A 16533-nucleotide genomic window follows, 5' to 3' on the forward strand; every position below is an offset into this window, starting at 1 on the left:
GCTCTAGAAAACCCTCCTGGATGTTCCTTACAAATTCTGCTCCATCTAGACCTCTAACACTAAGTGAATCCCAGTCAATGTTGGGAAAATTAAAATCTCCTATCACCACCACCCTGTTGCTCCTACATCTTTCCATAATCTGTTTGCATATTTGTATCTCTATCTCACGCTCGCTATTGGGAGGCCTGTAGTACAACCCCAACATTGTTATCGCACCCTTCCTATTTCTGAGTTCTGTCCATATTGCCTCACTGCTCGAGTCCTCCATAGTGCCCTCCTTCAGCACAGCTGTGATATCCTCAGTACATACCTGGGCAATTCTTCACTTTGTTTGGTAGCTGCCAGTGTTGGAACTGTACTGGAAAAACTTGGCTAGGGGTGTGGCTAGTTCTGGAGCACAAGCCCTCAGCACTATATTTGGATGTTGATAGGACCCACAGACTTTGCTGTATCCAGTGCCTTCAGCTGTTTCTTGACATTACGAGGTGTGAATCAAATTGACTGAGGACTGGTGGTATCTGTGAAGTTGGGGACCTCAGGAAGAGGCCAGCAGGATCATCTACTTGGCAGTTCTGGCTGGAGATGGATGCAAATGCTTCAGTCTCATCTTTTGCACTCATATCCTGGGCTCCATCATTATTGAGAATGGGGAGCATGGGAATTTTTATGGGGCTTCCTCCTCTCATTAGTTGCTTAATCTTCCATCACCATTCACAACTGGATGTGGCAGGGTTGCAGAGCTTTGGGTTGAGCTATGATTCAATTTCTTGGTCATGGGATTGCTGTGGAAGCTGACCCCATGTCTGTGGATGACTTTGCTAATGGGCAGCATACAGATTAACAAGGCAGTGGGCCAAGAATAGATCCTTGTGGGACTCTGCAGGCGATGGTGCAGCTGTGGGATTCCTAGAAATGCTTGTCTACAGTCGAACTGGTAAGATTGGAACCTATGGTGGAGGGGAGGGAGAATAAGTATGTCGGAGCATGGAGAAATTGAGGGTTGGATAAGCCATTAGGCCTGACAGACTTGTTTGTTTTAGTTGATGACAATCCCACCTTCACACAATATTCATGGTGAAACATTTAAAATATTTGTTTTCTTGGGATCTTATTTCTTATCACATAGAAGTAACTATAAATTACTTTGTGGCCTATAAGTCATACTAACAAGTCTAGTGCATCATTTATGTCCTACTCCAACCTTGTGAACATGTCTGCAACTTACTCTGTCTCCTTTTTCACCTTTAGGTCCTTCTAGCCCTGGTAAACCTGGCCGACCAGTCAATCCCTATGAAAAATTAAGTTTTTGTTTAGAAAAGCAAGGTCTGATTTGTACAGTAACCTACATTTCCCTCACTATGAAGTTATCATACGAGGAATTAATAGCTTCCTATTTATTAAGACAAATTCTCTTCATGCACAGGAGTATTTCAGGTTCCAATTATATGTTTTGAATCTGTGAAAGTAAAGCTTACAAGGACACCAACAAAAACAGTACATACTATTGCGGCCACGAATGGGCATACTGTGAAATTTGAATGTTTTCTCCACTAAAATCACATGAATTATTTACATTCCATTTTTGCAATGACTTACATCTTTCCCTGGAGGCCCAGGAGGTCCAATAGGTCCTTGTTGTCCAGGTGAACCTAAACATTTTCAAAAAATAGTATGTTTAATATGTGCCAATGCCTACCTTATTCAAAATCCTCAAATTATGAACTACTAGACAATGATAAAATGTATCTTAGAGAAGGAACAAATCAGGAACAATGGATCTGATTTTAACTCTGTGCAAGTGCTTTGAGCGAGTTAACATTCCGCCAATATTCTTTATATTCTACTTCCCAATTTGATGAAGCATCAGTGTACACAAGTGCAGATACATGCCATGCCATGGCCCTCCTCTCTGCCTTGCCATGAATCACCTCGCTGCCTTTAACCCACCTGCACTGGTTGGCTCTACACTGGAGCTGCTGGATTTCTGGACCTCTCTCTTCAGTGAGCTCTTCAAAATGCACAAGTAGCTTACTCACAGAATGGTACTGAGGCCTGAAGGTATAAATTGGTCAAGTCTCTTGCCAGTGACATTGGGTAGGTGGTGGACACACTGTCCACTCTTCCTCACACATGCCTCCCCCTCGATGTCTGCTGAAAATGGAAATTTGTCCCATTGACAGCAGTGCACAACTGGGTTTATTTTACAAGTATGGAGTGGCTATAATTTTTAAAAAATCATTCACAGGATGTGGGCATCACTGGCAATGCCAGCAGTGCTACAGGCAAGAGTCAATTATAAATATAATTTTTCATGAATAAATTGCAAATGAACATTATTAAATGTGGTATATTTATTTCTTCCCCAATATAATTTTTTAAAGATCTTTCCAGTGATCCACAGCTACAGATGAAGTATAAGAATGTAAAGATGTGAAGTCCCTATGTCAAATTTCATGCCATCAGAATGCTATGCGTGGCCGCTGATATTTTCACATTCATATAAATTTAACTTTTATTCTCCCAAATGTGAAAAGTAAATTTTTTGCCATAGATAAACATGATACATTTATTAACATTTAAAAAAAAAAATGTACACTTTTTCCTCTTTCCAATTTTATTTTCCTTCTTTCTTGTTCCCAGCCCAAGGCCCTGCTAACGAAGCAGGCCTTTGGAGAACGTACAAGTACTGCTCAGGTTGACCATCCTCCTCCAGTTTTAAGGTTTCCCTATGAAGTGACAAGTCTTCACTGGAAGACACAGCCAGCATCGGAGACTTGCTGCACAGTGAAATTACAGAAATGAATCTTAACCAATGGACTGTCCTAACAACTGGATCAAGTGATAGAATTTCATAGATATAGTTGATAGTTCAATAAAAAAATCTAAAAGTAAGTCTCCTCACAGTCTAAAACTTACCAACAGGTCCCACTGGTCCCGGTGGTCCAGGAGGTCCACGAACACCAGTTATAACTGTATCTGTGAAGGTATTTGACAAGACGGAATCACCTGTAGCAAAGTAAAGTACCATCACTGTTACAGACGCTAAGATTTGGACAACTTATTTTTCACCCAAACATAAATGCATTTTGCTAAAATCTGTTGAGTCTCAGCCTAAATGTTTGTTCTGGAGATTGTGAAAAGAGCAAAGACATTTTTTTGCTTCTCTAAATTTCTCCCCTTCTTTGTTGAAGACTCTTAGAGTTCCTTGCCCTTGAGCCCATTCTTCATTACAGGTCTAGACAGCAGGTGCTGGCACATGATTCCGCTATTCAGGTATTACAGCCAAACCTAATTCTGTGCTCACCCTGTCCACCTTCTAGGAGGCGGCACTGGGCAGCAATCAGCAGCAAAAGAAATCTGGATGATTTTTCTGTTTGTCTAGCGAGGGGCATTGAGACCATTTTTAGAGTGGCTGAGATCAGCTGACTCAGCACAAACATTGGATCAAATCTGGGTTTCCTAGTAAACTTGCCAACAGAGCCATTAAGGCTGCTGACCAATTATATAGACATAAACGAGTAGAGTTTCCACAGGGGCCCGTCTTAATCTCGCACTGTAAATTGGGCCGAAATCCTGGAGAATGGTGTAAATGGGCGTTTAAGCTGTTGGTCCAAAGTTTCTAATGATCTCTGCCAAAGTTACAGAAGCAGCACAGGAGAACGTTTCCCGCACAATGTCAAGGTAGCACAGTACAGCTTTCTTCAAGAGTTTTTAATATGTCAGAACAAATGAACTGATGGGTCACAAAACAGTACATTTAATCTTCTGTGGCTGACACAATTACAGTCAAATATTGTCTTGCCACCAGAGGGCAACATGCTTTGTCTAATGCTGAATCTATTTTAATAAGTTCTAATATAGGACTGTTGTAGTCTAGTCATATATTGCCTGACGTGATCCTTTAATTTTAACTTAATCGGTAAGAACATTTACTGCAGTGCACAAAATAATGACACAACACAGTCTGCATTTCATAAAATCATAGAACATTACAGTACATTTTGCCCATGAAGTCAGCACTTTTCTCCACCTTATCCACCTTTTGCTCACTCCACATACCCTTTAATAGCCTTTTCTTCAAGATACTAAGTTCTTTTTAAAGGTACTTATGAATTCCACTTCAACAAGACTCTTGACACATAAAGCCACAGTCTAATCACACTCTGCAGAAAGATTTCTTTTCTAACCTCTTCTTTAATTCCTTTTTCTCATCAGTGGGGAAGAATTTCTACAGGAGTCTCCCGATATCCTGTTATCATGGAAGATCAGCACAAATCAGAGAGAAACAGCATAAATAACCTGCTCACCTGTCAAAGTTACAGCAGGAGAATGGGAGAACCCCCACAGAAATTACTTGTGATTATCTTGATACTGTCTCACTGACCAGTGGAAACAATCAGTTCAATATTTACCCCTCCACAACCCTTCATAATCTTGAGGCTGTCCATCAGGTCACCCTTAACTTTCTCAGCTCTAGTTTAAAAAAACCATCTTCTCTAATCCCTCTTCAAAATGGTAACATCCTAGTTAATCCCTGCTGCAATGAGCTGCCAATTCGCTCTCGCCTGTTCTTACACTACTACTAGAGACCAATTTCGGCCCCATTGTGCTGGGAGGCCCTTGTCCCTCGGTCACTTGGCAGCGTTCTCTGGAATTGAGCCTTCGAAGCATAGGAAGATAAAAACAGGGACAGAAACATACTCTAAAGTGACATTTTAAACAGAAAGCTACTCGGATAGCCTTTGATCTGATCATAAGGTTAGATTGCAGGAGAGTAGCTGCAAGTTATTTTGTTCAAGTCAATAACTCCATTGAAGATGACACACTAATGTGGGGAGCTTAGTGTGTTCATTATTTTACATTATGCAATGTTACATGAAATATGCTAAGTGTTGTAAGTTTGGAAGAAAGTGACAATTTTGGACCTCTGGTTCTCAAAGCTCTCCACCACCGGGGTTTCCCTTGTCTCACGCCTTGGGTCCATTGTAGACTAATTGATTGCGATTAATCAGTCAACAACTCTAATATCAGGATGATAGAAGGTGAACTAGTTAGAACTTGGTTATTTTCTGGCCTAGCAATCCCTATGTTATTGAATAAAAGCAAAATACTGCGGATGCTGGAAATCTGAAACAAAAACAAGAAATGCTGGATTCACTCAGCAGGTCTGGCAGCATCTGTGGAAAGAGAAGCAGAGTTAACGTTTCGGGTCAGTGACCCTTCTTCTTACGACCACGGCGGGAGCAACGCACTGTCAATTCAGTCCCGTCACTCCACAGGTCGCAGCATATCATTTAAAGTTTTCCATCCAACACACTAGTAACCCCTGGAATAAAACAGACCAAACTAGGTATCTTTAGACAACAACAAATTAACTATTTATTAAAACTAAATCTTAAACACCATTAAGATAAACCTGTGTTTAAAGACTTTATAACTTATTTTAATCTAACTCCCTCATTCACACACACCCTCAAAATAACAGTAGTTAACCAGTTTTAAAAGTGGTGTTTTAAAAAATTAGCTGTTTCTTAAGAATAAATAAACAAGTAAGTCTTTGTGGGTTACGTTCCCAATTGATGAGGTAATCTAATGTGGAAATAATCAAATGCTACTCGAAGTCGTCACTTGGATTTGATGAAGCAGTCTGTTTTGATAGGCATTCAAATTCTTTAGCTGCAGCAGGCATCAACCATTCCTTCAGCAATACCAAATAGTCTCTTAAAAGGGTTATTTTCTCTTTAGTCAATTAATTTGGCCTGTAGCTCCTTGTAGAATTTCTGCGCAGAGCGAATGGACAGCTCTTTTCTCTTCAGTACACTTTGCTGGTGAGTCTGGTTCAGACCAGTTTTTGCCAGTTTTACACATAGTCAAATCGAAACATTATACCATGTGATCTCTCTCTCCTGTTGTTGCCTAGGGAACAAAATGCAGCTATAGCTCACTGTTCTCAGAAAATCCAAAACTTCTCTCCCTGTCTTAAAGATGCACTGTTTTTAACAGAGTCTTAAAGGCACACTGTTTTAATCCGAGGAGAAAAATAATAGAAGTTCGTGGCAGTTATAATAATTGAATTAATTGAATCTGATTACAAAATATTAAAAGTATTCACAACACAGAAACAGGCCAATTGTCCCAACAGGTCATATCAGCGTTTATGCTCCACACATGTCTCTTCCCACCCCTCTTCATCTAACACCATCAACATATCTGATCATATTTGTTTCTCTATCTTTGCTTATTTTCTGAAAAATAAAAGAGTTTCATGTTTTTTTCTGGCCTTCCCTTACCCAGGATTTTCTTGATCTGCCTTCAAAATGATGAAGCGCACAGTGGGTAGGTGCAAAAGACATGGGCTCACTTCTCAATCAGCTCTGGAGGCGGGTGGACGCAGAATTTCCCTTTGCCGGCCGGTGCGCTGGTTTGCTGACATGGTCCTGCCTCAGGGCCATTTTTAAAGAGGCCAGATTGGACATGGAATTTGAGGCAATTAAGGGGCCTATTAAAGCCCCTTTCCTGTGCCATCTGGAGCTTCCCAGTTGGCAGGCAGGCCAAAACATGGCCAGTGCAAGGAGGTGGCCTCCCAGTGGCAGACCGGGTGGGCAGCACTCCAGAATATGGCCAGAGTTGTGTTCAGCCTGCGGGCCGTCCTGTGGAGGGGCTTCCTCTTCACAATGGTGGTCTGGCAGCCGTGGCCATTTTAATTTTCAAAACTTTTAAAAGTGCTGAGAGGACATTTCCATCTCGAGGTGCCCTCTGTCTCTCCCTTACATAAATCGGCAGGCTGCCACGCTCACAGTGCTGGTGTGCCTCCTATTGGGCCTCCAGTGTTGGGAGCCTGCTCATCATTCTTAAATGGATGGCGAGCGTGGCCTCTGGCCATTCTTTGGAAAATTGTGCTGGGTAACTATTTCCGACACAGTGCAGAATCGGGACTCACGTTTGTCTCGGCATCAAGGTCCTGACCCCAAAACAAAAGTGCTGCCCATTGTATCCATTTCAGATCATAAGGTGGCCCTATTGTTACAGTTCTGGGCCATGCAATAGAATCGCTAGATATTAGACTGTAAGGGCACATCCGCAAGCACAAGCCTCTCAAACTGCTCACAGGAATGACCAGAGCTCCTGTCTCTGAGAGAATACCTAAGGCAAGGCTTGAAACTTATAAGACGTACCCTGTCACCTTTAATGACAGGACAAGGTCCCTCTTCTCCTCTACTCCATTTAACATTTTACTATTTGAAGTGTATTTCTTTTCCCTATTACTTCCTAAATGCATTATTAAATCAATCAATCTGTGATTCTTTTATGTGTTTTGTATTGACTAAATATATTGTAAAAACATGCAATCAAGCTAGCTGACGGGTGGCTGCACATTACAGTAACTGACTTGCGGTAGAGTTAAGGCCACTACTGTTTAAGTGAAGTCGGGCTAAGCACAATAAAGATTAAGGGCAAGCTGGCACTGGACTAGTCTAATTCAGGATGGTAAGCCCATTATTTCAGCAAAGACCAGAGGAGCAACTTTCAACAGCTGTCCTCCCACTTCTCACCAAGTGGCCAGCAGTTGAAAATCAGGAATGGGAGGATGGTGAGGGGAGCACCTCAGCCACCCCATTGACACTGAAGGTCTAAATATGGGCTTGTAGATAGCTAATTCGGGCTTAATGCTGCTTAAATAAGCAAATTACTCTCCTACGCCAGACTCTGTTTGCAATACTCAGGTATAAAAGTGCATTCGCACCTGGCAGTGAGTGGCCTAACCGATGGTTCTTAAAGGGACAAAGAATCGAACCCAAGTCTTTCCTGTCCATTATAGGAACATAGGAGCAGGAGTAGGCCATTCAGCCCATTGAGCCTGCTCCACCATTCAATTTGATCATGGCTGATCATCTACCTCAATGCCACTTTCCCGCCCTATCCCCATATCCCATGATATCATTAGTATCCAGATATCTATCAATTTCAGTCTTGAATATGATCAATGATTGAGCTTCCACAGCCCTCTCAGGTAGAGAATTCCAAAGATTCCCCACCCTCTGAGTGAAGAAATTCCTCCTCATCTCAGTCTTAAATGGCCTATCCCTTATTCTGAGACTATGTCTCCTGATTGTAGACTCACCAGCCAGGGAAAAATCCTATCTACATCCACCCTGTCACGCCCCGTAAGAATTTTGTAAGTTTCAATGAGATCACTTCCCATTCTTCGAAACTCTAGAGAATACAGGCCCAGTTTCCTCAATCTCTCCTCATAAGACAATCCTGCCATCCCAGGGATTAGTCTGGTGAGCCTCCGTTGCATTCCCTCTATGGCAAATTTATCCTTCCTTAGATAAGGAGACCAAAACTGTACACAATACTCCAGGTGTGGTCTCACCAAAGCTTTATACAATTGCAGCAAGACTTCTTTACTCCTGTACTCAAATCCCCTTGCGATGAAGGCCAACATACCATTTGCCTTCCTAATTGCTTGCTGCACCTGCATGCTATCTTTCTGTGACTCATGAACAAGGACACCCAGGTGTCAACGCCTCCCAACCTCTCATCATTTAAGAAATACTCTGCCTTTCTGTTTTTTCCTACCAAAGTGGATAACTTCATAATTATTCACATTATATTCCATCTGCCGTGTTCTTGCCTATTCATTTAGCCTGTCCAAGTCCCCTTGAAGCCTCCTTGCATCCTCCTCACAACTTATACATTCCCACCTAGTTTTGTTATTAGCACAGTTATTCCCCAGCTTAACCAGCAGGGGTCTAGCAGAGCCACCAGGAAGAGCTTTGCCTTTGCTTTATACGTTTTCCCCTGAGGAGGCAAAGGCCTTCAGTTACTCTCATGCCACAGGATAAGTGGAGATGCACACAGTCCTCGAGGTCCCTCTTTAAAACCAGACACACACACAATTCTCAAGCTGTAGGCAAGCAGGAGCTACCTTTCAATAAGAATTAATTTGAAATCAGTTTCAGGTGATATGATGATTCATTGCAAGGTGCTATGTGAATTACTGAGAACATATGATACGGCTGCATTATTACTCACGAGAAATGGAAATTAAATTTTTAATGCTGAACAAACCCGACTGGTAACATTGCTTAGCTTGACATAATTGGAGCAGCTTAAATCTCACTGACTCTATAACTGTTCAGTTCTTGGAATCAGAATCATCTAGTTGTGGAGGGAATTTTTGATGAATTGTCCCAGTATATATAAAACAACTGTAGCAAATGGTTAGAGATTTAATTGGTTGTGGTGCAGCTGCTACAATGAAGGGACTGGGCAGCAGATGGTGCTAAGAGTTCTGAGACACTGCTTTCAGATCATGGTCAGGGCTTTCTTGGAAACAGCACATTGTTTGTTTTGTAATTCTGTTTATTTATTTTCCCTGCTTATGTTCCCCCATACTTTGTAAGTAATGACTCTCATCAGGAGGACAATTCCTGACTTATTCAAAAAAAGCTATTTTTAAAGCTTCGTCACGCAGGTTAAGGTGAAAGATGTAAATGTTGGACGATGGAACCATTTTCTACATTTTACACAATATCAGTTTGAAGTCAGGTACAGCATGGACACATGATAGAGCTTCTTTTGCACATTCACCAGCAAAAAGCCTTCAACACCTACTGTATGTACTGGTGTGGCAATTTCATTTCCTGCACCAATCATTCTTGCGATTTCTATGAGTTAGTGCCAAAATAGGGCCAATGGTCCCACATTCACTAATAGCTGAGTTAGGATTGATCAAATTTATTTTATAGAATCATAGAAAGTTTAAGGCACAGAAAGAGGCCATTTGGCCCATCCTGTCTGTGCTGGCTGAAAATCGATCCGCTCATTCTAATCCCACCTTCCAGCATTTGGTCCGTAGCCCTGCAGATTACGACACTTGAGGTGCGTATACAGACTCATTTTTTTTTGCTTGATCTCCACAGCTAGCAGAGCAGAAAAGACTTTTATCTTATCTGTTTGGACCTTGTACTTCACAATGGACTCTGACAAAGACTAGCAACTTATGTTCTCCTCACGCTCATTCAGTACAGAGAGATCTGATAGCACTTTATAGGGCAGTGGATAATGAATGGACATTGGGCCAGTTTGGTGAGGTGGCAGTTTAGGGGCAAGGTAGAGATGCTGAGTGAGTGTTCCAGAGGATAGTGTGACATGGCTTAAGGAATGACCACTGATGTTGAAGTGCACCGAGCAGGGGAAAGGAGGGAGGTGAAAGGAGAGAGAAGTCAGCTGATGTTGATGAATCGGAAGATGCATGCAGAGACATACAGGTGGTGAAGATCACAGAGTTAGGAAGGGGCAGAGTTGTGGAGACATTTAAAGGTGTAAGCAAGATAAGGATAGCTGGTGGAGCTTGATGAGGCCAAGTGTTATTGGGATGAAGGCCTTAGCATGTATTCAGACATGGCTATGACATTCTGGATGTCTTGTAGTGTGTTAATGGCAGAAAGGGGGAGGCCAGTAAGGTGAATAAGGTTGACAGGCTTAGGAGCAGCAGCAGCCAATGTTGTGAAGGTGAATGAAAGTGGTACTGGCAAATGATCAGGTGTGAGGGAGGAAGCAGAGGGCTTTGTTTGAGTAATATCTAATGGCTGCACATCTAGAAAGCAGACATTATACCACCTTGTCATTTGACTATCCCTTTAAGGTTATTTCTAATGTTTAAAATTTCTAAATGTTCCATTAAACTTTCTTATTTGCCACAGGTAAATGGCGTGCTTAGCTCAGCCTAATAGACTGGTTAGAATCACAGGGAAATTGCTAACTGCTTTATTATTTTGCAAGAAATATTTGGCAACTGGGTACTAATTTATTACCTGGAACTGTTTTACCAGTATAAAAGCACAAGTAGCATTAAATAAAGCTTTCCATCCAAAATAGAACTAGAAGGCGGAGAGAGGCCTCATATGGCATGTGAATAGGCAAAAAACAGAACATGAATGGATCATTAATAGACCACAGAAAGAAGAAAACTTTTTTTTTAACATGGAAACATTAAGTTGCATTTATAAAATTCATAAATATAACTCACTTACTTGTTGCTGCTTACTTTAAAATGTCTATTTTTATTTCACCAATATAGCAACAATAGTTTTTAAGCAAAACTGCAACTGACCTACCTTCACGGCCTAATTATAGACTATTACCCAGTTATGAAGGAGAGGAATAGTGTCCTTCCACATAAAATATTCACTGGTGTTTCAATCGATATCTGGATAAAGCACAATCTCAGTACTGACTGAGGTAAAGTCAATATTGCATTCAATAGCACATTGTACATCACCATATAATAAAAACTCACATGCTCTAATGCAGCTTAAGATGGATAATGAATAGACCTTGTCTTATTTATTTCTAATTTTGTTTTTAAAAAAAATTTGCTCATAGGATGTGGGCATCACTTGCAAGGCCAGTATTTACTTCCCATGCCTAATTGCCCTCGGGAAGGTGGTGGTGAGCCTTCGCCTTGAACTGTTGCAGACCATGTGGTGTAGGTACATCCACAGTGCTATTAGGGAGGAATTTCCAGGATTTTGACCCAGTAATCATGAGAGAATGGTGATTTATTTCCAAGTCAGGATGGTGTGCAACTTGAAGTTATAGGTGTTCATATGCACCAGCTGCCCTTGTCCTAAGCGGTAGAGTTTGCGGGATTGGATTCCAATGACAATCCAAACATGAAAATATTTAAATAAATTAAGCAAAAATGTTACAAATTTCTTCCTTTTAGTAAACAGTGGATAGCACAAACCTCTAGTTTCCACCACTCCCTACCACCACCACCACCCCCCAAACAGGATAGATTAATATCACAAAATTGGTGGAGACATTTCCTATTTCACTTTGCTATGTGCTTAAATTTGAATCAACCCTCATACCAAAAGGCATTTGTTCCAAGTTTTGTCATTCTTGACCTGTTTTAAAATATTTCGATAAAACCGGGACAATGGATATCCATATAGCATTTAATAGCCTAATTCCTAAAATTTCTTGTTTGAAAAGAAAGCTTGAAATAAGCATACTCTTGTCAATAATGGAATTTGGAAAAGTGGGTAAATGGCATTTGCAGACATTTTCTGTTCACTGAAAGTTTTAATAATCAGATTCTATAGAGACTGATAAGCACTTAGTGACAGTCTTTATCAGCACTTGATGGAAAGCAGTGTGGTTAATTTTACCATCGATGGCAGACAGACAAACAAACTAAATGACCGCATTCTCCTACACATTTAGATACATATCAAGACTGACATGGAGTGGCCTCTTTCTCGAACCCCTGCATTTGGCTTCACAATTTCTAATTTTCTGGTTTGAAAGCTTGCTATATATACTAGCAAAGCTAAATGGTGCAAAACATGGAATGAACAAAGTCATGCCTTCAAAAAAGTGCAATAACGTTTAAAGTTCTGAACAACTTTGGCAAAATGGAACCACATAAGCCAAATTACGCCTATCTTTACTTTTGGGATTTTAAAAGGAGTTTTTCTGCTTGATTTTTTATGATAAATGAGAAGGGTGAGAAAAGCAATTTCCTTCCTGTTTAGTTTAATCAACTTCAAATGTAATTAAATCTACTGGCTACCATACAATAGCCAGAACCTTTTTTGAACAGCTGAGTGTCAGCTGAACTGACTTGTTTGGCACAAATACCATACCACCCACAGAATTGGCTAACAGCAGTCCCTTCATGACAGCAAGTCAGATTCCTTTATTCTCACAGTGGCATTATACCGAAAGCTTCATTTCACTCTCTCCAGTTCAGCTACTGCAAACCACTGTGCCGTCTTTTTCTTATTGAGAAGCAGCATTATCAGTTTATTGCTACAGTTCTGAAATCATGCCTTGTTCCCCTAGGACCTAAAACTCTCAGTTCTATTTGCTTTGACTGACAATGAAATAATATTGAACAACTAGCTTATACTAGATTATCAATTTTTAATATGCAATACTTAGTCAGAATTAATAGGTTCATCAGGCTCTGCAGTTTTGCTTAATGTGTAAAATATTACGCAGTGATCTCCAGTGTCAAAAGGACTCAAATGGACGGATCCACATTTTACCTGCTATTAAATAAAGTAAGTATAGCGAGTTGCCAAAGCTATATTTATAAATTTCTTTCAGGTGGCAGTAGGTAGCACTGAATTCTTGTCCTCCCTGCACACTTTTTTATAAAGGCATTATAGACAGATTAAAATCAGAAATTGGATGGAGCTTATTTCCTATTCCACACGGCTGCAATCTTGAATTCAAATCAGTCTCATACAAATGATTTTTATTCCAAGTTTTAGTCAGTTCTACTTTTAAATATTTATCACTGTAAAGGTACATTGCTATCAGCCAGCAGCTTCTTTACTTGTGTGGCTGATCCAATGCATGAGTAAGTTTACAAACACAGTCTAGGGGCAATTTTAACCCTACCCACCCACCAATTAGAATCACCCGCGGCACTCAAGGTCCCACTGTCTTCCCACAGGTTGGGAGTTTAACTTACTCTTCTGAGCTATTGCCTACTGGAAAATGGTGAGGGCCTTCTTTAAATATGCAGATTGGGCATCTATGACATCATTGGAGCCCAACATCTATTTTATCAGCACATATGCCCTTTCCACCAGGAAAAGAAGTTGGTGTTAAAGGAGGCCCAAACAGGTAAGGAGTGGCTGCAGTTCTCCTCTGGATCTCACAAGGAAGGTTAAGGTCACACCTGCCCCAGGCTTTCCCCACCCAAACTTCCTCGCAGTAACTTATCCAGCTTCTTGCCACTCAACACATGCTCTCGCCCACTGCCCAGCTGTTGCTAACTGCCAGTTTTGGGTGGGTTCCTGACTGGGCCTATGCAGATGAGACCTAGGAGTTAAAATACCCCAGACCGCATGCTGCCGAAGTTGGGATCGGTGACCGCAGAGTTGTCCTGTTACCTGGATGACTGTCACCCAGAGTTAAAAATCAGGCCGAGTAGTGCATCTCTCTAATTATTATTAAAGCTGGACAGGATTAACCACTGTATTTGTTGGTGAGAAGAAAGTGGAAAAGGTGATTTTGTCTCAAAATCATTCTTTATTTTGTAAGCCAAGACTGATTTGTGAATTAGTGGCATTCTGCATGATAATTGAAAATCAAACTGATGCAATTTTTTTAATGACTCTATACAATATTAACTTTTGTTTGATTCTGTGGCTTAAAGTATTGCTCTTCTGATTAACTACTGATTTTAATGCCCAATATTAAATGACTACAATGTTTCTTGGAAAAGAAGCTAGGAGATTAAAAACAAAATTCTCCCCTCCTTGCTCGCTGACTCATTCACAGGTATGCCACCTTGTCCAACTGACTGTTCTTCATGTGTGAGGCTAGGCATTGAGCATCAGAATAAAAGCAAAATACTGCAGATGCTGGAAATCTGAAATAAAAACAAGAAATGCTGGAAATACTCAGCAGGTCTGGCAGCATCAGTGGAGAGAGAAGCAGAGTTAACATTTCAGGTCAGTGACCCTTCATCAGAACTGACAAATATTAGAAATGTAAAAGGTTTTAAGCAAGTAAAGCGGGGGTGGGGGGGGGGGGGCAAGAGATAACAAAAGAGGTGTTGATAGGACAAGGAAACAGAGAATAACTGACCAGAAGGTCATGGAACAAAGGCAAACGGTATGTTAATGGTGTGCTGAAAGACAAAGCGTTAGTGCAGAGAGGGTGTAAAGCACAAAGCACACCAATCACTAACATTAAAAGAATTTTAAACAACAGAAACAGTGGGTAGGCACAGTAGAAACAAACTAAATAAACCAAAATGAAATAACCAAATAAAAAAAAAAAAAAATTCAACATAAAAAAGTGGGGGGGGGGGGGGGGGGGTGCCCGTTATGCTCTGAAATGATTGAACTCAATGTTCAGTCCAGCAGGCTGTAGTGTGCCTAATCAGTAAATGAGATGCTGTTCCTTGAGCTTGCGTTGATGTTTGCTGGAACACTGCAGCAATCCCAGGACAGAGATGTGAGCATGAGAGCCGGGGGGGGGGGGGGGGTGGGGGGGTTGGGGCGGGGGTGTTGAAATGGCCAGCAACTGGAAGCTTGGGGTCATGCTTACGGACTGAGCGGAGGCGTTCCGCAAAGCGGTCACCCAGTCTGCATACGATCAGTGAGCATCAGATGTGTATTAAACTCGAAGGGCCGAAGATAGGGCTACCAAGCCTTGCCCTCCCCTAATCTTTATACAGGATGGTTACAAGGTGAAATTTTCACCACAAACCATTGCTGAAGCAGACTCCATAAATTCTTTTAAAGGGAATTAGGTAGTTGATTAAAAAGAGAAATATTAAAGGGTATGGGGAGCAAGTAGGAAAGTGAGGTTAGCCTAGCTGGCTCAGGTAGAGAAGAACAGCTGGCTGGACTTGATGGTCTCAGTGCCCTTTAACAGTGTTATAGTTTAGGACCTGGTCTGTGTAGCTCAATTGCACACAATTCCTTCAACCAAGCTATGGGGAACTGGAATATTGTTTTGAATGAAAACAAAGAGACATTGAGGGCATAGTGATATAGGGGCAGCACAGTGGCGCAGTGGTTAGCACCGCAGCCTCACAGCTCCAGTGACCCGGGGTCGATTCTGGGTACTGCCTGTGTGGAGTTTGCAAGTTCTCCCTGTGTCTGCGTGGGTTTTCGCCGGGTGCTCCGGTTTCCTCCCACAGCCAAAGACTTGCAGGTTGATAGGTAAATTGGCCATTATAAATTGCCCCTAGGAATATGGGATTACCGTAGGATTAGTATAAATGGGTGGTTGTTGGTTGGCACAGACTCGGTCGGCTGAAGGGCCTGTTTCAGTGTTGTATCTCAAAATAAAAAAATAAAATAAATATATGGATTAGTGTTTCAAAAGATGTCTGTACTTTTTTTTTTAATTGCAATGCACAGTGAAACCAATGCAGCTCCTTTTCTCTACATTACTTTCTATTTCAGTCACAACTTGACCACCAGAGGGCATAAGAAGATTTGAAACTGCTGAACATTGGACAGTACACCATCAACCATTTATTAAAAACACAGTACACATCGCTAGGCAGCTTGATGATTCAGCAGTAAAGAATTGTGTGTGAAATAGAATGTAAATGGGTAATAATTGGTTCTGGTTGTGCCCATTTTCCAGGCAAAAATGACCACTTTTGCAGGGCTATGCCCTCCACCGCATGGACACCTGGGAAATGTCCTGACACCATATTGTCTGTGGACAATTTTTACGCATCCATCGCAGCCACCTAAAACAAGCATTAGTCTTCTTTCATATGATAATGAGGGGTCTAGCACATGTTTCAAGACCCCTCTGAGAAATTGGGCTGCTCCGCTCAGGTTTTCTTAGTGCGGATGCGGCCCAGCAAATAGCTGCCACCAAAAATAGTCAGTTAAGATTTTGATGTGGAGCCAGAAAGAGCAGGAGTGCCATTCTCCTGATCACAGTACTCCTGATCATCACTGCCACTCTGGGATCAATGCCCCTCCCATTCTTCCCTCTCGACCTATCTGAGATCTGTTGCTGGAGTGG

At 41.4% G+C, this 16533-nt stretch overlaps 1 protein-coding gene across 8 annotated transcripts in view; it reads right to left on the reverse strand.

The window, feature by feature from the left end:
* emid1 (EMI domain containing 1) overlaps nt 1–16533 on the reverse strand; it is a 426608-nt gene that overhangs the window by 38385 nt on the left and 371690 nt on the right. For all 8 annotated transcript variants that reach the window (XM_068054890.1, XM_068054887.1, XM_068054891.1 and 5 more), the window contains 3 exons: nt 2917–3006; nt 1597–1649; nt 1226–1288 (listed from right to left, as the gene is read on the reverse strand). In XM_068054890.1, coding sequence (XP_067910991.1) covers nt 1226–1288; nt 1597–1649; nt 2917–3006 — 206 coding nt within the window. The remainder of the gene's footprint in view (nt 1–1225; nt 1289–1596; nt 1650–2916; nt 3007–16533) is intronic.

This window comes from Heterodontus francisci, chromosome 23 (genome assembly GCF_036365525.1).
Source record: "Heterodontus francisci isolate sHetFra1 chromosome 23, sHetFra1.hap1, whole genome shotgun sequence".
In the NCBI taxonomy this organism is placed as follows: domain Eukaryota; kingdom Metazoa; phylum Chordata; class Chondrichthyes; order Heterodontiformes; family Heterodontidae; genus Heterodontus; species Heterodontus francisci.